The sequence below is a fragment of the Sciurus carolinensis genome, chromosome 13 (genome assembly GCF_902686445.1).
Source record: "Sciurus carolinensis chromosome 13, mSciCar1.2, whole genome shotgun sequence".
NCBI classification, from domain to species: Eukaryota; Metazoa; Chordata; class Mammalia; order Rodentia; family Sciuridae; genus Sciurus; species Sciurus carolinensis.
Genome location: NC_062225.1, coordinates 21,470,677 through 21,494,295, shown reverse-complemented (window position 1 = coordinate 21,494,295; position 23,619 = coordinate 21,470,677). Strand labels below are relative to the sequence as shown.

The window sequence follows — 23,619 nt, the reverse complement described above, 5'->3', positions numbered from 1 at the left end:
CAAAATAAAATAAAAAGGGCTAGGGATATATCTCCACAGGAGAGTGCCCTGGATTCAATCCCTAGTACCAAAAAAAAGTTCAGATTGTGGAACATTTCAGATTTTCCAATTAGAAATACTTATCCTGTACTTTTTGTGTGTGCATGTGTGTGTGTTTGATGCTGGGAATTAAACCCAGGGCCTCACCCAGGCTAGGCAAGGGCTCTACCACTGAGCCATAACCCCAGCCCCTCTGCCTATATTTTTAACAGGTGATATAGATTACTTCTAGATAATACGATGATAGGGGACAAAAAAGAGAATTCTTCATTGTGTATACTTTTTTCCTTTATCATTTTTGAGGCACGTGATTCTATGACCTAGTTTTAAAATTTTTTTCAAGAAAAAGTTAAAAGTGTATAGCTTTTTATAGTTTTTTCTTGTTTGTTTTTGTTGTTGGGTTTTGTTGCCAGAAATTGAACCCAGGGGCACTTAACCACTGAGTCACATTCCCCAACTCTTCGTATTTTTTATTTTGAGACAGGGTCTCACTAAATTGATAGGGTTTCGCTAAATTGCTAAGACTGGCTACAGATTTTTTGGGGGGGCAGGGGATTGAGCTCGGGGGCACCCAATCACTGTGTGACATCCCCAGCCCTATTTTGTATTTTATTTAAAGACAGGATCTCACTGAGTTGCTTAGCGCCTTGCTTTTGCTAAGGCTGGCTTTGAGCTCTCTATCCTCCTGTCTCAGCCTCTCGAGATGCTGGGATTACGGCACACACCACCACACCTGGTTACAGATTTAAATCACTAATATGGATACGTTTCTGTTTCTTACACCTGGGTGTTAAAATTACCCTGTGCACTTCTAGTTAGTGAGGCTGTGAATTTACATTTGATTTTTATCTGTTTTTGAATTGTTTGTATTACTTGCCCAAGTAGGTAAAATACATTATAAATGGAAAATGAAAAGTTCACTCTTTAATCATTTTTATTGCTACTTGTATTTAAATTGTACATGTCTTTTATATAAGAGAAGTAGAAACTGACATTAAGAGATTAGATCTCATAAGATATCATTTATAATTTCTTTTTAAATGTAGATTCTGTCACATGATGAATGCATACACCCTTAAGAAACAACCTCTGCATCAATTTGTACGAAGACAACTCTTCCCACTACCTGCAGCCTTATGTAACACAGGTAAAATTTCACTTTTAGAACAAATTGTATTTCAGAAACTAATGGAACTGTTCTAGGATTTTGTGGGTCATAAAAGATAAGAATTTACAAATTTTCTATTCAGAGGCTTATAAAAGATATGGTGTCTTATTTTTCCTATCATAGCACCACACTTTACTGCAAATATTTGAAAGAACCTTATCCAATAGACCTGTGAAATTTCAGTATCTTGTAAAACACATCTTTTGGAGCATGGATTGCCCAATGAATGCCTTCTGAAATGAAAGTATTATAATAAGTTAACAAATTGATTTGTGTTTGAAAGAATCATAGGTAATTTAAGATTTGCTTTCCTTATTTTGATACAAATGCCTCTAAAATCAGAAAATTTTTGACTTTCATTCAGACCTTACATAGGATGTTGAATGTAGTTTTTCTTTGTCAAAATTAATTGCTATGGGGTTACTTGTTCATCTGCTTTGTTTTGTTTTTGTTCTTTGAGGTGCTGGAGATCCAACTCCAGAGCTTTAACATGCTAAGCGGGCACTCTACCACTGAACTGTACCCCCTGCTTTATTGCTGTGGTTTTATTTACTGTCTTACTGATACTATACACTTTGACTTTCATTAGTATTAGAAATAGGTATGAAGATAGCATTTTAAAGTAATTTGAGATATGACCATTGTAATGTAGTTAGGGAAGCTTGGGGACCAGAGAGAGAGAGAGAGAGAGAGAGAGAGAGAGAGGTGGGGCTGGGGAGAGACAGAGAAAGTGTGTGTGTGTGTAAATGTGGATCTATGTGGTTATGAAGCTGTAAGCATATGAATTCAGCCTATTCCCCTTTCCATTCCTATCTTGAACCCTCATATGGCCATATTCTGGAATGTGACTGACTCTGGCTAAGGATATGAATCAGGGTAGGAACTTACCCCTTCTGTAGACTGGAGCAAGAAGAGGAGTGCTTGCCTGTCTCCTTGAATTATCACATAATTTAGACATAAATATTGACCAACTCAACAGATCAAATCACTTTAACCCATTAAGTTCCAATTTTTCAATTTTGCAGATGTTTCAATGAAATTGACACAGGTACATTAAAAGAGGTTGAAAATAATACTCTAGAGCTTATGTAGTTTTATGAATATTATTAGTAATTATTGTAATTATATTCTTATTGTTATAATTATTTCAAAGTTTGTATAGGTGTTCCCCATCTAGGATGATGAGACAAAATGGTTTAATTGGACTTAAGTTTTATAGGACTGAATTACTTGGTCATCTAGACTTTTCAAATAGGAAACCCACCAATTTTAGTCATTGATGTTGACTTCAAGCACCACTGAATGTTTGGCAGATTATACCTATTTACTTACTATTTAATTCCAACCATAAAAGGAAAAATATTTTATATCAGTCTCTATACTGTTGTAACTCTCATGTGAGTAATTTTTTAAATACTTAATTAAACCAAGTTTAGATTGTAATTGAAATGATTTTGTTAAATAGCTACTCATATTAGTCTTTTGGAATAGCTTGTCCATTGTCAAAAGATAAAAGTTCTGTTGGAATGTCATAATTTTCATAATTTTTACATGAGATTGTGTGCATATATATATATATATATATATATGCTCTCCAATTACTTTTTTCCCAACATTTACAATTTTTACCTTAAAGTATTTCTAAAATTTTCCTTTCTATTGGTGTAGTTTTATTCAAGTGGATTAAGTAGGATAAAGCCAGACTTAATTCTTCAAATATTGGCAGAGTGCCTAAGGTTTGCAGGGATTTTGGTTACCAATAAATTATTAAGACTGCAAGAAATGATTGGTTCGGAACCAGAGTTAAAAGAACCTTACTGTTCTTTATTTACAGAAAGTGGTAACTGCCCCTTATTTAATATTTCATTTGAAAAATCATTCTTTTATCACAGATTTTTAAGAGGAATATCTTGGTTGCTAGTATAAATATTTTTAATGAAGTACTTAAACATTGAGGTTCAATTGTTTTTCATTTTTCTTTTTTTAGGATTTGCCTGGTCACCATGTCAGCAGTTGATGTCTAATTAGGACAATGACTTAAACAAAATATATGAGAATTTAGTTTGAATTTCTACTCCATATAGGAAATGGTTCAACATCAGTTAGCTGGAACTGTATGGTGAGGTACAAAAATAACTCTCGCCTGTCAAACTAGAACCTTCTCCCTAATAGATAAGAAAAGCACTTCTGGGCTTGGTATGTAACTCAGTGGTAGAACACTTGCCTAGCATGTGATACCAACCATATGTTTGCCAAATTTAATCTCTTTCATATTTAAAATAAAACTGTTGCTCTTTGAAATTTTATTCTCTCTTAAAATATATGGTATGAAGATTATGACAGAATAGGAAGACTGATCTAAAATGTATTTTCCTATTCTGCTTGGCACTGGTAGACAAGGATTGACAGTATACACAGACTGGTTAAGAGAGTCAATGCTAGGATATTGTCCAGCCTTGAATCCTGACTCTGTCACATGCTACCTAAGTGGCCTTGAACTTTAGTTTCCTAATTTTTGGAATAGGATCGGACTCTATAACTCAGTGGTAAAGCTCTTGCTTATCCCTTGTGAGACTGGGTTCAATCCCCAGCACCAAAAAAAAAAAAAAGAGAGAGAATAGGAATAGTGTCTCCTTGGGAAGATGTAGGATTAAAGGATGTAATAAATGTAAAGTGCTTAACACCATGCCTAGCTCATGGTTTGTACCTAATGAATTTTTGTTGTCATTACATACTGTTGTCAATCTGTTTCAATATGCTGCTTTAAGGTGGAAAACTTTTTCTTGCTTAGGTTTCTTTAATAAGAAATCATCAGGGTTTGTTTAATAGTTTTAAAACTGTTAAAGCCCCAATGCTATTTTTTTGTCCTGCAAGTTATTATGATAACAAGGTAGGAAATTAAAGATACTGTTCGCTCTCTATTGCTTTAATGAATTTAATCTGAATCTAATCATAGTCCTAGAAAAAGTATATAAGAAATCAACCTGTAAAGATATTTTAAAACATTCCAGAAAGTAATTCACATAGATTTTATTATTTATTATTATGTATTTGTTATGTTATTTTTTAACTTTTATACTCTAACTGTATCATCAGGCAAGTTATTTAACATCTCAGTCTCATTTTCTTCATTTGTAAAATGGCACTGTCAGTACCTTCTTTATCAGATTGTAAAAGGCATCCATATATTTTAAGCATTTGATCCTGTATCTGGCATACAATAAGCAAACAAATATTTGTTATTAAAATGAATTGCTAACTTGATTGTCTTTGAAAAAATGGTAGTACTTTGGAAAGAAGAGGATGCAACATTTTACTCTATTAATATCATAGTGATTATAATCTGTGATGTGGGGAACTGAGAGTATAGCTCAACAGTGGAGTGCTTGCCCAGCATGAGGTCCTGGGCTCAATCCGCAGCACTGCAAAAATTTTAAAAATAAATAATCGGTGGTTAGGACTACGATAGCTATTGGTACCAAATCCCCAAAATAGATATATATGACTCCTGAATTATGTTATGCCTTCCTATTTTAAGTGTAGGATATTGTTGAAATCTGGTGAATAGCACAACTATATAAATAATCAAAGTATTAATATAAAGTCCTATGTAGTTATCTTATCTTACACTTCTTATCTTTATAAATTCTTATTTTTTCATTTGGGAAATAAAGCTTTCTAGGTTTTAATTTTTCTGGCCATTCTTCTGCTTCTCTGAAAATGAGCACTTAATAGTGTATAACTTGTTAACTGAAATTTTTTCTAGAATAATGTTCCCTTCTTCTTTTTCTTTTTTAGTGAGATACATGTTTATTCAAACACAAGATACCCCAAACCCCAACAGCTTAAAGTTTATACCAGGAAGACCAGTTCTTGAGACAAGGACCATGGATTTTCCCACAGCAGCTACAGCATTTCGCTCCCCTCTGGCTAGGTATGTTACTGTTTTCATTTGCTTTTACCAAGCAACATAAATAACTGACTTCGGGTTTAAGACAGCCTTATGTACTTACTGCATTTTTATGTGCTCTGCATTTTTCAATGTAGAGAAAACTTTGTTTTCTTTTCAGGTAAGAGATGAAGAAAAGTAAGAATTGATATTAGAAAACCTTTCTCCTGAAGAGTGATATCTTTGACAATTGTATAGCATAAATAATTGAAAATTCATATTTTTACTGAAGAAAAAAAAATCCCACCAAATTGATAATTATGGTAAATTTCAATTCCAAATCTTTAAAACTCTGATTGTTTTCTTTTTCTTTCTTTTTAATAATTTTTTTTTTAGTTGTAGGTGGACACAATATCTACCTTTATTTTTTCTGTGGTGCTGAGGATCAAACCCAGTGCCTCACACGTGCGAGGCAAGCTCTCTACCACAGAGCACCAGCCTCAGCCCTTCTTTTTCTTTTATCGATACCAGGAATTGAACCCAGGGTGATTAACCACTGTGCCACATTCCCAGCCCTTTTTAAATTTTTTTAAATTTTGAGACAAGAGTCTTGATAAGTTGCTGAGACTGGCTTTGAACCTGTGATCCTCCTGCTTCGGCCTCCTGAGTCACTGGGATTACAGGCATGCACCCCTGTGCATAAAACTGTAACTTTTAAGGATAATGAAAACTTGCTTATTTTATTTACAAAGGTTGTTGAATTTCTACATGTTTCAAGATGGAGTAGTTCTAAAATGATTCACATAGAACTATAGATGATTGTAAGATGATTGATGATCAGATATGGTATGATTTTTAAAACTAGTCAGTGGAGATTATTTTAAAATTCACTAAAAAGACATGTTTAAATGTGTTGTCAGAGATAATAACATGCAAATGACAAAATTGTTGGAATGATCCTCTTTTGAATTGATAGCTAGACAAATTAATTATAATAAGAAATATTAGAGTCAGTTAACATCAGTTGAAAATATTTTCCTTGGTGCTGGATATTGAACCCAGGGCCTTTGTGCATACTAAGTACACATCACTGAGTTACAGCCCCACCCCAGGTGTAATTTTTGATAACCTAATTCCGACACTAATTGCCAAGGATATTTGGAAAGTAAAGCTTTATAGTCATTTTGTATGTTTCACTTAGCCAGTCAGAGATATAGCTCAGAAATAGTTTTTTAAAATTTCTAGTTAATAAATATTTACATTTCTTTTGACTCAAGCATGGCACTTCTAAGAATATACCTTAGAACATATATCTTTCACATTACCTTTTTTTGATATAAGGCTGTTAGAAATATTTTATATTGTGAAGCAGTCCACACACACGTGTGTGTGTGTGTGTGTGTGTGTGTGTGTGTGTGTGTACAGATGAAATTTTTGGTGGGATAATTTTCACCTTTTTTATTCTTACAATAGGTAATGTATTCTTATATTTCCTTTTATCATTTCTTTTTATTTATTTATTTTGCAATACTGGTGTTGAACCTAAAAGCTCTACCACTGACCTCTATCCCTAGCCCTTTTTTCTTTTTTTTTTTTGTTTTTTTTCCCCCCGAATTTTTTTTTTTTGCAGTGCTGGGGATTGAACCCAGGGCCTTGTGCTTAGGAGGCGAGCACTCTACCAACTAAGCTATCTCCCCAGTTCCCCTGAATTTTTTGAGACAAGGTCTTACAAAGTTGCCTAGGCTGCCTTTGAACTTGCAGTTCTCCTGCCTCAGCATCTTGACTTGTTGGGATTACAAATGTACGCCACTGTGCCCAGAATATTTAGTTTTATTTACTTATATAAAATAGTAAAATTCCGGTCACTACATAATTGATTTCACACTCACTGCTGAGTTCGAAAAACCCTACCCTAGAGAACATCCATACTTGTACACAAGGGATGTGTAGCCTTGTTCGTAAGGGCAATAAGTTGGAAACAGCCTAAATATTCATCAGTAGGAAAAACTAGGTTAACTTTTTCTATAGTCTGTACATATTATAAAGGATGGGGAAGATCCATATTTATTTTCACAAAAGACCCCTAAGACATAAATTTTATTAAGGGACTAAGACAAGTTGTAGAACAGTGAGTACGGTGGAATAAAGTATATACATATAAATGTTTATTAAAACTAAAATAAAAAACCCACAAAATAACAAATGCATTGACAGAAAGGTTAGGAGAAATGCATACCCAGACTGATAACAGGATTTGGGAGGGGTGGTTGAGGGGCACTTTAACTTTATATAACTTTATATACATTGTTTGAAATATTTACATTAAGAATGAATTCACGGGGCTGGGGAGTTAGCTCAGTTGGTAGAGTGCTTGCCTTGTAAGCACAAGGCCCTGGGTTCGATCCCAGCACCCCCAAAAAAATAAATAAAAGTAAAAAATAAAGAATGAATTCACATATTTTGTATTTAAAAAATGTGAAGGGCTAAGGGTATAGCTCGATGGAGGAACACTTGCCTAGCTTGTGACAGAGCCTGGGTTCAACCCCTAGAACCACAAAAAAGAAAATAGCCTGTTTCCTGGTATCACAGAATTTATCTTCAGTCAAGTAAAACTAATCTTGTGTTCTTTGTTTTAGTAGGGAGTGTTTTTGCCGAATGCTAGAATGTAATGATCTGAGGACAGTCCAATTATCGCCCTAGTGGCGCATACACTGCACGTCCCTTAGAGGTGTCCAAATATTTGCTGAATGAGTGAGTAGACTGAATGAATAAACAGTAGTATATCTTACTTCTGGAAGGCTTTAAAGCCATTCTCATTTTTTACGTATATCAGTAGTTCATTCCTCTTTATTGTCATGTAGTACTACATTGTATGGATAAACAATAGTCCTTTAAATTCATTCACCAGTTGTTGATGGACATTTTCCAACTTTTTGGGAGGGAAGCTATTATAAATAAAGGTGCAATAAAAATTCACATGCAGGTCTTCGCAGAGCATGTGTTTTCATTTTTCTTAAACACATAGGTATGAAATTGTTGGATTGTAGGATAGAATATGAAACAAAATTGAGCATGAGTTGATAATTATTGAAACTGGTGTGACAGGTGCATGGGGTTCTTTTACTTTTCTCTACTTTTGAATATGTTTAACCTTTTTCCTAATTGAACATTTTATTTTCTCTCTTTCTCTTTTCTGTATTCACAGGCAATTATTTAGGATTGAAGGAGTGAAAAGTGTCTTCTTTGGACCAGATTTTATTACTGTCACAAAGGTATATATAAAATAAGATTTATGTAGGGTTATATAAAATAAGATTTATTGGGGCTGGGGCTGGGGCTCAGTGGTAGGGCACTTGCCTTGCATGTATGAGGTCCTGGGTTTGATCCTCACCCCCATATAAAAAGATAAATAAATAAAATAAAGGTATTGTGTCCATATACAACTAAAATAATATTTTAAAAAAGATTTATGTAGGGTTATATAAAATAAGATTTGAAGTACTTTTAGTCTTTTCTGAGCTAGTTCTCCACTCCATAATTTCCATTCTTAATTTGTTTTACACCACCTATTATTAAAACACTCAAATGAGCTGGGCGCAGTGGTGCATGCCTATAATCCCAGTGCTCAGGAGCCTGAGGTAGGAGGATCACAAGTTCAAAGCCAGACTCAGTAACGTATCTAGGCCCTAAGGAAATTAGTGAGATCCTATCTCAAACATAAAAATTAAAAAAGAGCTAGGGATGTGGCTTGGTGAATAAGCACTCCTGGGTTCAATTCTAGTATCAAAAAAAAAAAATTCAAATATGTTTACATCTTACATTTCTCAAGTTAATTATTTGAAAGAATTTTCAAATTGAAGTTAAGTATAGTCTAGATCTGATTATAGTACAGATGCCCAAATTTTCAAGAGAAAACTTGAGCCTCAGCAGGTTAAATGCAGTGTCCAAGATTATATAACTGCCCTATAGCAGGACTTAGCCTTGGCAAAATAGAATTTAGGCTTCCAGGTATTATTTTTACTAATTCTTACCTTAAAGAGAAGCAAATAAATAAGATATTAAAAAATTTAAAAAATCATTCATACTAGTTACACAAGAATATATTTTATAAAAACAAACAAATTGTGCATGAATATGTTGGTCCCTGGATATAAATGCCACTTTGAAAGGGGATATATATTCATTCATTCTGTTGATATATGAATCAAATTACATATATATGGGCATATATACACATTCTACCATCCTGCAGTAATACTTTAGAGCTTCACAGAGCAGTGGACTATGTAATTGTAGCACTTAATTAACCTCTGAATGTCACAAAATTAAGCCAAATTTGCTACCCATTTTTAGCCTATGCTAGGAAGGGCTATTTCATTATTAAGTCTGCTATATTAATATAAAATATTTAAATTTGAACAATGTGTCCTTTTAAATTTGGTAATCGATGGCTACATACTGAACTTAATCTATATACTGAATTTAATCACTTACCTGATATTATGTCAAAATCAAAAGTATTTTCTAAATCCCCCTTAAGCACCCAGGGACACTTTACCACTGAGCCACATACCCAGCCTATTTTTATTTTTTATTTTGAGACAGATCTTACTAAGTTGCTAAGGCTGGTCTTAAACTCCTCCTGTCTCAGCATCCCAAGTTGCTGGGATTACAGAGTTGCTCCACCACACCTGGCTGTACTCTAAGTTCTTGATGTGCCTTGAATATGAACATACTGAGTCCACTGTTCTTTTGTAACTATTTATGTATTAGGAAAAATATGATTTTCCTTGTGGGGACAATCCTAGTAGTTATGCATTTTCTTGCAAATATCCAATTGTAAAATGTACACGTATTGTTTAAAGTATTCATTGTTCTAAATTCCCAGAAAGCCCTTTCTTGACCATCTTCAAGTGACATTCCAGGGGCTTCATGCACATTAGGCAAACACTCTGCCATTGAGCTGCACTCCCAGGCCCTGATCTCTTTTCTTCTGGTAACCTTTCTCATCATTGACTACACATTTACTTGATATCTGCAGTGATCATCCATTTCCCTGTCATATTTGTATTAATAATTCATAAATTCTTTATGTATCATTCGCCATTATTTCTAAATGTGCATTTGCAGCCTAAATGCTGCCTTTTTTCTTATTCAGACTTCAGAATTTTTTTTTTTTTTTTTTTTTTTGCGGTGCTGGGAATTGAACCCAGGGCCTTGTGTATGTGAGGCAGGCATCCTACCAACTGAGCTATATCCCCAACCCCTATTTTTATTTTTATTACCAATATTTCTCTACTGAGTGCAGCCTATTATTTTCTGAAAATCTGTGGGAATATTGTGTACCATCTTCCAAATAATTCATTAAAATATTACCAAGAACTAGTTTATTTTCCCGACCACTAGACATCTCATTAGTTTAATTCTTATGTCCATAGCAGTGTCCATTTATTTTACCCTTTTTTTAGGCTCTAAATTGGTTCTTAATCCACAACAAATATAGCCCTTTTTATCCTTTTTATCCCATATTGACTTAATTTTTTTGTGGGGGGAGGACTTGGGGGTTACCGGGGATTGAACTCAGGGACACTCAACCAGTGAGCCACATCCCCAGCCCTGTTTTATATTTTATTTAGAGACTCTTATTTAGAGTCTCACTGAGTTATTTAGTGCCTTTGACTTAATTTTTAATAGTATTGAAGCATAGATTATAGCTAATAACATCCTAAGAGTCTAGACTCTATTTCATAGATTTTCTTCCTAAAGAACTTTCTTTTAGGGCTGGGGATATAGCTTAGTTGGTAGAGTGCTTGCCTTGCAAGCACAAGGCCCTGGGTTCAATCCTCAGTATCGAAAAAAAAGGAACTTTGTTTTAAAAAAACTAGAACAGGCCTAGACATTTGTAATTCCAGAACTCGGGAGATTGAGGCAGGAGGGTTGCAAGTTTGAGGACAGCCTGAGCAACAATGAGACCCTGTCACAAAATGAAAAGACTGGGAGATCTCACAGGTAGAGCACTCCTGGGTTGAAAAAAAATAATTAGAACAAAACATGGTGACTTTCTTTTTCTAGTCGTTAGTACTATTAGGTATTTACTAATCCTTTCTTTTTATTTATGAAAATAACTAGTTGGCTAAGAGTACTGGTCAAGCAGTATAGATTTTCTGAAGACTCCCAGTGTGGTTGATGGTCCATAAGAGTAGCAGTTACATCATTGAACTTGTGTAATACTCTTTAAGAACTATTTAAGTTGAAATGCTTGAATAGTTATATGATGTTCTTTATATTTGATTGAGCAGATATATCCTAATTTTCTTTTTAAAGACAGAATTCATTCAATGTTTAAATTCTTTTCATGTCATGAAAAAATGTCTTTTAATCATTATCCCTTATGTAATATAAGCACACTTAAAATTTTTATTTAATGAAAGATTGAGTATCTTAAAATTGTGTCTTCTGAAAGTCACTTAAGTGAGATTTTAAAGAGCTAGAACTGACATGTATTCTCCAGAAATAGGTGATTTTACACATTTTAAGATATAAATAGGAAAAGATTCTTGAGAGATCCAAGGTAGTGTTCTGTATTTGTCTTTGCCCTTTGCTGGAAATGCAGCATTTGCCTTTACATGTTTATAGGAAAATGAAGAATTAGATTGGAATTTACTAAAACCAGATATTTATGCAACAATTATGGACTTCTTTGCTTCTGGCTTACCCCTAGTTACTGAGGAAACATCTTCAGGAGAAGCAGGTAACATTACTCATGTTGAGTAATTAATATTATCTTTTTTTAGACTCTTAAAATTTGTTCACATTTGATTGATTCAGAAGTGATAAGAATACAGATTTTTATCATTTAATTTATTTAGCTCTGGAGACAATACTACAGGGACAAAACTTCATAGGTTATATCCATCATTTTTGAAAATTTGTGTATGAATTGAATCTATTATACAAACTAAAATTTTCAATTGTAAAAATTTTATACACATATAAAATAGTTTAATGCTCACTAATTCATCCTCCACTTAGGTTTAACAAATGTTAACTTCGTGTGTGTTGTGTGTGTGTGTGTGTGTGTGTGTGTGTGTGAGAGAGAGAGAGAGAGAGAGAGAGAGAGATGCCAGGGATCAGTTATTAACCTTTTGTCATAGTTGCTTGAGTTAGTTCCATTTTAAAATAAAATATTTATAAAGATACAGCTAATGCCCTTGGACTCCCATCCCTTTTTCCTTTCTCCTTCCAGATATGTGTGTAAAATTGGTTTGTTTTTATACTTTTACAACACATGTAAGTCTGCAGGGAATATGTAATATTGGTTTTTGATCTTAAACTATAAGTAACTCATGTTTTACTACAACTTGCCTGTTTCATGGAGTACAATAAATAATATAATAATAATATAAATGGATTCATTTAAAAAATATTATTCTAGTTTATTCATTTTAAGTGCTGGATAGTATTCCATTATGTGAATAAACTATAGTTAGTTTGTTCCTTATGTTCAAATGTATCGTTTGTACTAATTTCTGTTGTAGGCATCCTCATACAAATCTCTGGAGAGTTTTTTTAGAGTATTTTCTAAGAAGTGGAATTGCTATTATTATAAATGCTAATTTACATGCACATTAATAGTTATAAGTACTTCTGTCTTTTTTTTTTTTTTTTTTTTGGTGGTGGTGGTGGTGGTACTGGGGATCAAACCCAGTGCCTCTTACATGCTAGACAAGTGATCTACCACTAAACTACACCCCTAGCTCTATATTTTTTAAAAATCAATATGTTAAATATAAAATGTTTTCTTTTTAAAATTGTATTTCCTTTATTAATACTGAGCCTGCAGGTTTTCATATGTTTATTGGGCATTTAGTTTCCTTGTCAGTAGGTTTCTTGTTCTTTGTCAGTTTTTAAAAATTTGAGTCATGTCTTTTTTTTTTTTTTTTTCTGGTACTGGGGATTGAACCCAGATATACTTTACCATTTAGCTACATCCCCACCCATTTTATTTTGTTTTATTTTATTATTTTGAGGCAGTGTCTCACTAAGTTGCTTAGTACCTTACTAGGCTGTTGAGCCTGGCTTCAAGCTGTGATCCTCCTGCCTCAGCCTCCCAAGCCACCAACGTGCCCATCTGAGTCACATCTTTTTGATACTGATTTAAGCAAACTTTTAAAAAATTTGGGGAGTATTAATCCTTTGTTAAGTGTATTCATAACACATAACTTCTTCCTAACCGTAGCTGGGATGTAGCTTAGTGGTAGAGCACATTCTTAGAGTATATGAGGTGCCAGATTCATTCCCCAGTACTGAAAAAAAGAAGACATCATAAACAAAGTGAAAAAGACTAGTTGCCATGGTTTTGGTCTTGTTTTAAGTGCTGGGGATTGAACCCAGGGCCTCAGGCATGCATGCACTTTAGCACTGAGCTGCACTCTGAGCCCCTGGATAGGTTAGTGATGAATACATATACAAAGTTGATATCAATTTGAGAGTGATTTGACTACATCTACCAAAATTAAAGTACAAACCTAGGCCTGGGAATTTTGCTCAGTGGTAGAACGAGTATAGAACAATACACGTAGTATGATCTCATCTCTGTAAAGTTACGTATATGAGTGTAAAAGTGTCCTAGAAGAATATACATTATACTAGACAGTGGTGAAATGGATGATGGGGAATGAAACTAAGGTTTGCTGGTGGAAGAGATTTTTAACTATTATGCTTTATTTCTTTTTTTTTTAATTTATTTTTATTGTAAACAAATGGGATACATGTTGTTTCTGTTTGTACATGGAGTAACAGCATTATGTTTTATTTCTTTTATTAAAAAAGATTCAGGGCTGGAGAGATAGCTCAGTTGGTAGAATGCTTGCCTTGCAAGCACAAGGCCCTGGGTTCAATCCCCAGCACCACAAAAATAAATAAACAAATAAATAAAATTTAAAAAATTCAAAGTTAATGTTATTTATTTTTTAATATTTTATTTTATTTGTAGGTGGACACAATAGCTTTATTTTATTTTTATGTGGTGCTGAGGATCGAACCCAGGGCCTCACGCATACTAGACAAGTGCTCTAACTGAGCCATAACCCCAGCCCAGAGTTAATGTTATTTAGTATTAATTGTTATTTTTGGAGTTGCCAGGAATCTAATGTTTGTTATAGTATAATATGAATTCTCTGAATTTTTGGTTTTCCCACAGGTAAATAAATTTCCCCCCAAAAGGTGAAAAACTCATAGAAAGGCATTGATGAAGATTAGTATATAACTCTACAAAATAAAGCAAAAACAAAATTGAAACAAAATGAAAAACCCAGCTTTTTGCTCAGATATGTAGAATGTCGGAAATTTCTGAAAGGCTTATATCTATATTTAGATATATTATTTCTACATTTTTGAAAATCACTAAATTGAGAGGCTGAAGATGTAACTTAACTTGTAAAATAGATGGGCTTTTTTGTCTCAAAATTGATAATCTCTTTTCTCTGCTACTTCCATCTACTTTCAAGAATGATAAGTTTTCAAATTTATTGGCCCAAAAAATCAAGCCCTAACCTAATTAGTAGATCAAGGTATTTCAGTGTACTTTACACTAAATGTTGAGTTGATCAGTATCCTTAATTTTTCTTTAGAAAACCAAATGAATGATTCTCTTTCTTTTTGCCCAAAATCAACTGTGTTACATTACCAAGTTACATGTTTTATGCTTTATGTTTTTAATGATCCATAAATTTAAAATCATGCTGTTTTAATACTTCTACCTGCAAGAATTACTAAACTTCTACTGTTGGTTTTTTTAAAACTCTTAATTGTTTCCAGGTTCTGAAGAAGATGATGAAGTTGTGGCAATGATTAAGGAATTGTTAGACACTAGAATACGGTATGTGCTCTTCTCTCCACCTGAATTCAAATGCTGCAGAGGCCATTTTTATTTTAGCAATGTACTTTTAGATGATAGTGGAGTTCAAAAATAAGTGTAAGTTCCAGGTGCTCTGGCACACATCTGTAATCCCAAGTAACTTGGGATGTTGAGGCAGGAGGATTACAGGTTTAAAGTGAGTGTCAACAATTTAGTGAGACCCTGAGCAACTTAGCAAGACTTTGTCTCAAAGTAAAAATAAAAAAGGACTGGGGATGTGGTTCAGTTGTTGAGTGCCCCTGGGTTCAATCCCCATACCAAAAAAAAAGGACAAATTATTGTAAACCACCATAGGCAATCATAACACTGAATTTAAAGCCTATACTAAGTTAAATTCTTTGTATTCACTCAAAAATTTAAAACAATCTATTTAAACATAGTGAATGAAGAAATTTCTTTTACAGTCACCATTTAATTTTGATACCGCCAAATTATCAAATTTCTTAAAGTACTTAATGGTATTTGGGAGGAATGTGAAAAGAGAAGAAGTACCTGTATTTTAGGCCATTGCCCTTAAAGACCAAATTTAAACGAGTAGAGAACAGCAGGCAGCCTTCTACTTTTGCTCATAAAACACCAGTAGTTCAAAAAATTTTTTTTAATTTATTTGAAGATATTAGAAAGTTGACAAAGCAACCAGGATTTGAAATGCCAAGATCCTATTGATAAGGGAAACTCGCTGCAGGGCATTTGCTGGTTCTTTTATAGAGCTGGGCAGAGGACAGTTGCTAAGAATCAGAGAAGCTTTTGAGTTTCCAGAAAATCTCTTTAGATTGAAAGACAAAAATTAAAATTCTAAGTTACAGTGAAGTCTTGATTTGAAGGGCCAAGATCCCAGAGAAGAAGGACATTATAGAAAGTAATGCTGTATAATTAATAACAATGTATTGTATTTTTGAAAATCACAGAGTTGATTTTTTTAAAAAATTAAAAAAAAAACTTTTTAGTTGTAGATGAACACAATGCCTTTATTTTATTTATTTATTTATTTATTTATTTATTTATTTATTATTATTATTTTTTTTGTGGTGCTGGGGATTGAAGGCAAGCACTCTACCGACTGAGCTATCTCCCCAGCCCTTATTTATTTATTTTTATGTGGTGCTGAGAATCAAACCCCGTGCCTCACACATACTAGGTAAGCATTCAGCCACTGAGCCACTTTACATTTAGTTACATTTAATTAATTACAATAGGTTGTAACCCCATCCCTTAAGAGTAGATTTTAAGTATTCTCACCATAAACATGATGTGAGGTGTGTGTTAATTAGCTTGAGTTAGCCATTTTGCAGTGTATAGATATTTCAAAACATCATGTTATAAATATAATCATATGTATACTTTAACAACTAAAAATAACTAATTTAAAATAGTGAAGTAAGTAAGCCTAACACTCAGGTGCTCCCTAAAAGACACCTACCTGCTCATTCTTAGCTATATAGGGGAAGAGGCTAAGAAGTCAAATAAAAATTGGAAAGCAGAGTTTGGGCAGTTTTATATTGCTAAGGTAGGGACAAAGACTGTAATTTAGGATCTGGGCTTCAAGAAACATCTGGACTGTCTGTTGGGCTTTGGTATGTGTGTGTGTGTGTGTGTGTGTGTGTGTGTGTGTGTGTGTTACCAGGGATTAAACCCACGGCCTAAAGTATACTGGGCAAGTACCCTACCACTGAGCTACATCGCCAGCCCTTGGTTAGGCTTCTTGGAAAACAAGAACCATGAAATGGGGCAAACCACGCTTACAGAACTGTAGTCCAGTATTAAGTTACCTTAATTCCAATAGACTGAGATATTGTCAGAAGATAGAATTAATCCTTTCTGATGTAATATAATCCTGAGTTGCTAGTATCCATCATTCAGTCAAAAATTACTAGATATACCTCAAAACTGGACCAAGGAGAAATAAAACAGATCCACAGATAATCCAGATATTAGAGTTATCATAACTGGCCTTTAAGATAACTGTGATTAAAATAGTCAAGAAAATAGATGAAAAGATGATGAATTTAATTAGAGAAATGAAATGAAATTGGGAATTTTGGAACTAAAAATATAATAACTGAACTTAAGAACCATGAGATTTACTTTAACATCTAAATGGACACAGCTGAAGAGTAGATTAGTGTACTGGAATATGGATCCATATAAAATATCCAGATTGAAGCACACAAAGAGAGGAGAATTGGAAATTCAGGGAAAAAAGCATGGGAAACAGTACATTGCAGAAAAGGTCTTTAAGTGTTCTCTGGTGTTTTAAATATATCTAGAATTAAAATACATAACCTAAATATAAAAGGTGGTGGATGTAAAGGAAGCATTCTAAGGTTTTGGCATTACTTGAGAAGTGGTAAAAGTACTAATTTATAATAGAACCTAAGTAACCAGGTAGGTGTCTTGTAGGGTAAGCAGTGACTAGTAGAAGGCCATCTAACAAACAGTTGTATAGATGAGAGAAATAAAATAATTTAAAAATTGACTGATCCAAAAGAATACAGATAGGAAATAAATGAAAAGTTGGTAATATAAATCTGAATATCTTGGTAGTTACATTTAATTAAATGTGCATAGGTTGATTAACAAAATATAAGGTCATCAGGCTGGATGTTAAAAAAAATCATCTATGTACTGCTTGTGAGAGATATATATAACTGTTTGGAGGTAGACCCATCCAAGGAATGGGTTGGAAGAGCAAGAACCAGCCAAGAACAGCTTAGAGGAGGGTACAGGAAGTCACCCGAGTATCCAAGGCATCAGTTTTAATCATTTTGTGGTTCTTGACTGAGTAGGAGCCAACAAGATAAAGTACGATAAGGCCTAGTAAAGGTGCTCAGGATTTGGTTATTACCCCCCACCCCCCAGACTGGGGTTTGAACTAAGGGCTTTTCTCAGGCTAGGCAAATGCTCTACCAACTGAGCTACACCCCCAGATCTTAGAAATTAAATTAAATTTTATTTTATTTTGGTGCTGGGGATTGAACCCAGAGGCACTTTACCATTGAACCATATCCCTAGCCCTTTTTTATTTTGAGACAAGTTCCCGCTGAGTTGCTTAGGGTCTCACTAAGTTGTTGAAGCTGCCCTTTTCCCTTTTCTCCTGATCCCCTTCCTCTACTCTACTAGTCTACTTTCTATTTTCATCAGGCCCAACCCACCCACCTGTTTTTTTCTTTGTTTTACTCTAACTTCCACGTGAGAGAAAATGTAGGACTCTTAACTTTCAAAGTTTGAATTATTTCCCTTAACATGATGCTCTCAAGTTACTTCCATTTTCCTGCAAATGGCATGATTTCATCCTTCTTCATAGCTGAATTAACTTCATTAAACTCCATTGAGAGAGAGGATAAAAGTAAAAAGATGTATAAATCTATAGCATTCAAAGAATGAATAAGAGAAAACCAAACAGATATCAGACAAAATGTGCCTTGCAGCTCAAAACATTACTAGGCATAAGGAGAGAGCTTTAATTTCTACCAGGAATACATATACTAACCTAAAGCTTATATACACCTTATAACATGGACTCAAAAATAAATGAAGACTATTTGACAAAACCAAAAGGAGACATATCTTACAATCATGGTAGGAGACTAACACTTCTCTCTGGGTAAAAAATAGAACAAATGCAAAAAATAATCAGCAAAGATATGAAAGTTTCAAACACATGGTTAACAAACTTGCAGAAATTGTTGACATATATAGAATAGTGCACTCAACAGAAATAAAATATTTATTCTTTTTAAGTGTTCATGGTACATGTACTAAAACAGACTACATGCTGGATCATGAAGCAACCCTTAACAGATTTCAAGGATTGAAATCATTGAAAATATTGGGATTTTTTTGTGGATCTTTTTTTTTAATCCTGGGGATTGAACCCAATGCCTTTTGTGTGCTAAGTATATGCTGTACCATTGAGCTACACCCCAACCTGAGAATATTGTTATTGACTACATTGGCATTTAATTAGACATCAGTTACTAAAACATAGTGACAGCCTCCACATATTTGGACACTAAACAATACTTTTCAAAAAGGCACGTGAATTGGACTGAGGTTGCTCCTCAGTGGTAGAACAAAAGAAAATAGATACAGAAAATCAAGATAAAAAACATATTAGTGGGACTGCAGTAAAATTATGACTTTTTCTTCGTCAAAAATGCCATTTACAGTGAAAAGGCAAAATACAGAGAAGATAAAGTATGTTTATGACAGGATATGTAAAGAACTACAAATTGGCAAGAAAAAGACAATCAGAAATTGGAGTAGGCACCTTACAAAAAACAATAACCAAATGGCTACTAAACATGAAAAATGTGTTCAGCCTTCTTAGTCATTATGAATATTCAAACTTCAACCACAATGAAAAATCACTACAAATCCACTAGAATGGTTAAAATGATTGACAACACTAGTGGTTGGTGAGGATGTGAAGCAACAGGAATTCTTAACTACTGCTGATGGGAATGTAAGTTTATAGAACTTTGAAATAGTATCTGGCAGTGGCTACTAAATACTTATACTCTTGATCCAGCAATTTTGCTTTTCGGTATGTTCCAAAAGACATTTAAAAGAATCTTCATAGGTACACTATTTATAAAAGCCAAAAATTGTTAACCCAAATGTTCATCAACATTAGAATGGAAAATATATTCAAGCATAGTAACTTAATGGAATACCATGCAGTAATGAAACTGAATGAACTGTTACTACACTCAACATGAATGAATCTCACAAAGAGCAAAAGAAGCCAGATACAAAAGAGTAAAATCTTATATGATTTAAAAATAGAATTTATAGGACTAGGAATGTGGCCCAGTGGTAGAGCATTTGCCTAGCATGTGTGAGAACCTGGGTTCAATCTCCACCTCTGCCAAAAAAAAAAAAGGTTATAAATTATAAAGTTGAATAACAGGTAAAGCTAATCAGTGGCAACAGCAATTAGAATAGTGGTTAAATTAATTAGAATAGTGGTTAAATTTGGTTGGGGGGGCAATTAGAAGTAAAGGGGAACTTCCTAGGATGCCAGTGTCTGTTTCTTGGTCTGGGTAGTAGTTACAAATTGTCTTTATTTTGTGAAAATTTGTTGAATTATACATACATGATTTGTGTATTTTCTGTATTAATGTTATATTTCAATGAAAAGTTTGCCTGAAAAAAAAAAAACAGATTTCCTCTTCCTTTGTCAAAAGAAGTGAATGAGTGTATATTAGGTTATCACAATACTTACTAGGAAATTTCACATTATAAATGCTTAAAAATTATTACTAAGCAGCAAAATTAGATATAATGAGTAAATATTCATATGAATGAATTTCGACATTTTATTTGCAAGTTTAAAAAATTAAAACTACAAATAAGACATAGCCATAATTTTTGTTATTGTAAAAGTTACTCTAACTTTGTGAATTTTACCAACGTAAATATCTAAGCCCTAAACTGTATTAAATTTTTCCAGTAAAAACTTCTGTTCTTTAAAATGTATCACAAATACATCTGTGATCACAGGCCAACTGTGCAGGAAGATGGAGGAGATGTGATCTATAAAGGCTTTGAAGATGGCATCGTACAGCTGAAACTCCAAGGTTCTTGTACTAGCTGCCCCAGTTCAATCATTACTCTGAAAAATGGGATTCAGAACATGCTGCAGTTTTATATTCCAGAAGTAGAAGGTGTAGAACAGGTATCACAAGAATTTGGATTTAATTTTAAGATACATGTGAAAAGAAATCCATGACTTGACTTTTTCTCCAAGGGCAAATATCTTTGTAAATTTTATGACTTGAAAATTATTTATTTATTTTTTTTATTGTTAGAGTGTTATAGTATTTGGGTTCATTTTGACAAAATCATCCATGTGTGGCATTTGATTTCATTCCTAATTCCCCATTCCCTTCCACCCCACTCCCCCTATTCTCCTTCCTCTTCTCTACTGATCTCTTTGATTTATTTTTATTGGTACTTTTTACATATACATAAAGATGGAATTCCCCAAGGTATATTTATACATGTGTATAATGTGATTTTGTTAAACTCATTCTGTATTTCCTTTCCTTTCCCATCCCTCCTCCCTCTTCATTCATTTCCTTTTTCTGTTCTACTGATCTTCCCTGTATCTTTATGATATCCAATCCCCACCCTTGTCTTCTTTCCCTTATTTTGCTCTAGCTTCCACATACAAGAAAAAGCATTCAACTCTTGATTTTCTGGTCTGGCTTATTTCACTTATTTTCTCCATTTCCATCCATTTACCAACGTATGCCATTATTTCATTCTTCCTTATAGCTAAGTAAAACTCCTTTGTGCATACATAGCACATTTTATTGATCTGTTCATCTATTGATGGGCATCTGAATTGATTCCATAATTTGGTGATTGTGAATTGTGCCACTGTAGACGTTGAAGTGACTATATTGCTATAGTATGCTAATTTTGAGTTCTGCTTAATAAATATCAAGGAGAGAGATAGTTGGGTCATATGGTGGTTCCATTCCTAGTTTTATTAGGAATTTCCACACTGCTTTCCATACTGGTTTTACTAATGGCAGTCCCACCGAAAATGTATGAGTGTACTTTTCCCCCACATCCTCACCACATTTATTATTTTTTCGCACTTACTATTTTTTGTTCTTAATTGCCATTCTGTCTGGAGTGATGAAATCTTAGTGTAGTTTTTTTTTTTTTTTGGGTGCTGGGGATCGAACTCAGGGCCTTGTGCTTACAAGGCAAGCACTCTACCGACTGAGCTATCTCCCCAGCCCCCTTAGTGTAGTTTTGGTGTGCATTTCTCTGATTGCAGGAGATGTTGAACAGTTTTTCATTTACTTGTTGACTATTTGCCTTTCTTCTTTTGAGAAATGTCTGTTACTTTTTTTTTTTTTTGCCTATTTATTGATTAGGTTATCTGTTTTATTGATGTTGTGTTTCGAGTTCTTTATATTTTGGATAGTGTCCCCTGTCAGAGGAGTAGCTGGCCAAGATTTTCTCCCATTCTGTATATTCTACGTTCTTAATCACTTCCTTTACTGTGCAAAAGCTTTTACTTTGATGGCATCCCACTTATTGATTCTTGGTTTTATTTCTTGATCTTTAAGAGTCCTGTTGAGGAAGACAGTGCCTGCACCCCTATGGACCATTGACCCTAAGTTTTCTTCTAGCCGTTGCAAGGTTTCTGGTCTAATTCCTGAGGCTTTGATGCATTTTGATTTGACTTTTGTGCAAAGTCATTTTTCTACATATGCATATAGAGTTTCCCCAGTACCAGTTGTTAAAAAGACTGTCTTTTTCCATCATATATTTTTGGCACCTTTATCAAGTATCAGATGGCTACATGTATGTGCGTTTGTCTCTATATCTTCTATTCTATTCCACTGGTCCTCACGTTTTGTTTCTGATACCATGCTGCTTTTGTTACTATAGCTCTGTGGTATAATTTGAGATCAGGTGTTGTCCTACATCACTTTTCTTGTTCAGAGTTGTTTTAGTTAATCTAGGTCTCTTTTTCTTCCAAATGAATTTAAGGACTGTTTTCTGTGAAGAATGTCATTGGTATTTTGATGGGAATTATGTTTAATTTGCATATTGCTTTTGGTATTACAGCCATTTTGATGGTATTAATCTACCTATCCAAGAACTTGGGAGGTCTTTCCATCTTCTAAGATCTTTTTCAATTTATTTCTTCAGTGTTCTATAATTTTCATTGTAGAGATCTTTCCCCACCTTGGTAAGATTAATTCCCCAATATTACATTTTTTTTCAGGTTATTGTGAAAGGGATGGTTTTCCTGATTTCTTTCTCAACAGAATTGCTGGAATATAGGAAAGTTATTGATTTTTGAGTGTTGATCTTGTATCCTTCTACTTGTTGGAATGAAATTTATCAGCACTAGAAGTCTGCTGGTGGAGTTTTTTGGGTCTTCTAAATAATAGGATCATGTCATCAGCAAACAGAGAGTTTGACTTCTTTTCCTATTTGTATCCCTTTACCTTCCTTCTCTAGCCTGATTGCTCTGGTTAGAGTTTCAAGAGCTATATTGAAGAGACGTAGTGAGAATGGGCATCGTTGTCTTGTTCCTGGTTTGCTACTATTTTATTAAGGATTTTATACTGGTGTATACTTTTCTTTCCTTGGTTCGTCTTTGTCTGGTTTTGATATCAGGGTTTTACTAGGTTCATAGAATGTATTTGAAGTGTTCCCTCCCTTTTAGTTTCATGGAGTAATTTGAGAAGGACTGGTTTAGTTCTTTAACGTTGTGGTAGAACTCAACTTGGAATCCATCTGGTTGTAGGTTTTTCTTTGTTGGAAGACTTTTAATTGCTATTTCAATTTCATTACTTGATATTGGATAGTTTAGGTTTTCTGTATCTTCCTGGTTCAATTAGAGCACGTCATGTGTATCTAGAAATTTGTCATTATCTAGATTTTCCAGTTTATTGGAGTATACGTTTTCAAAATAGTTTCTAATTATTCTCTGGATTTCAGAAGCATCTATGGTGGTATCTCCTTTTTTATCTCTAATTTTATTTATTTGGGTCTTCTCTCTGTCTGTCTCTTTTTTCGGGTGTGGGGTTTGACTAAGGATTTATCAGTGTAATTTATCTTTTTGAA

At 33.8% G+C, this 23,619-nt stretch overlaps 1 protein-coding gene across 2 annotated transcripts in view; it reads left to right on the top strand.

Moving 5' to 3' along the window:
• Positions 1–23,619, top strand: part of Nfu1 (NFU1 iron-sulfur cluster scaffold) — a 31,964-nt gene that overhangs the window by 3,128 nt on the left and 5,217 nt on the right. For both annotated transcript variants that reach the window (XM_047522867.1, XM_047522868.1), the window contains 6 exons: positions 1,086–1,186; positions 5,006–5,141; positions 8,302–8,368; positions 11,733–11,847; positions 14,916–14,976; positions 20,521–20,695. In XM_047522867.1, coding sequence (XP_047378823.1) covers positions 1,086–1,186; positions 5,006–5,141; positions 8,302–8,368; positions 11,733–11,847; positions 14,916–14,976; positions 20,521–20,695 — 655 coding nt within the window. The remainder of the gene's footprint in view (positions 1–1,085; positions 1,187–5,005; positions 5,142–8,301; positions 8,369–11,732; positions 11,848–14,915; positions 14,977–20,520; positions 20,696–23,619) is intronic.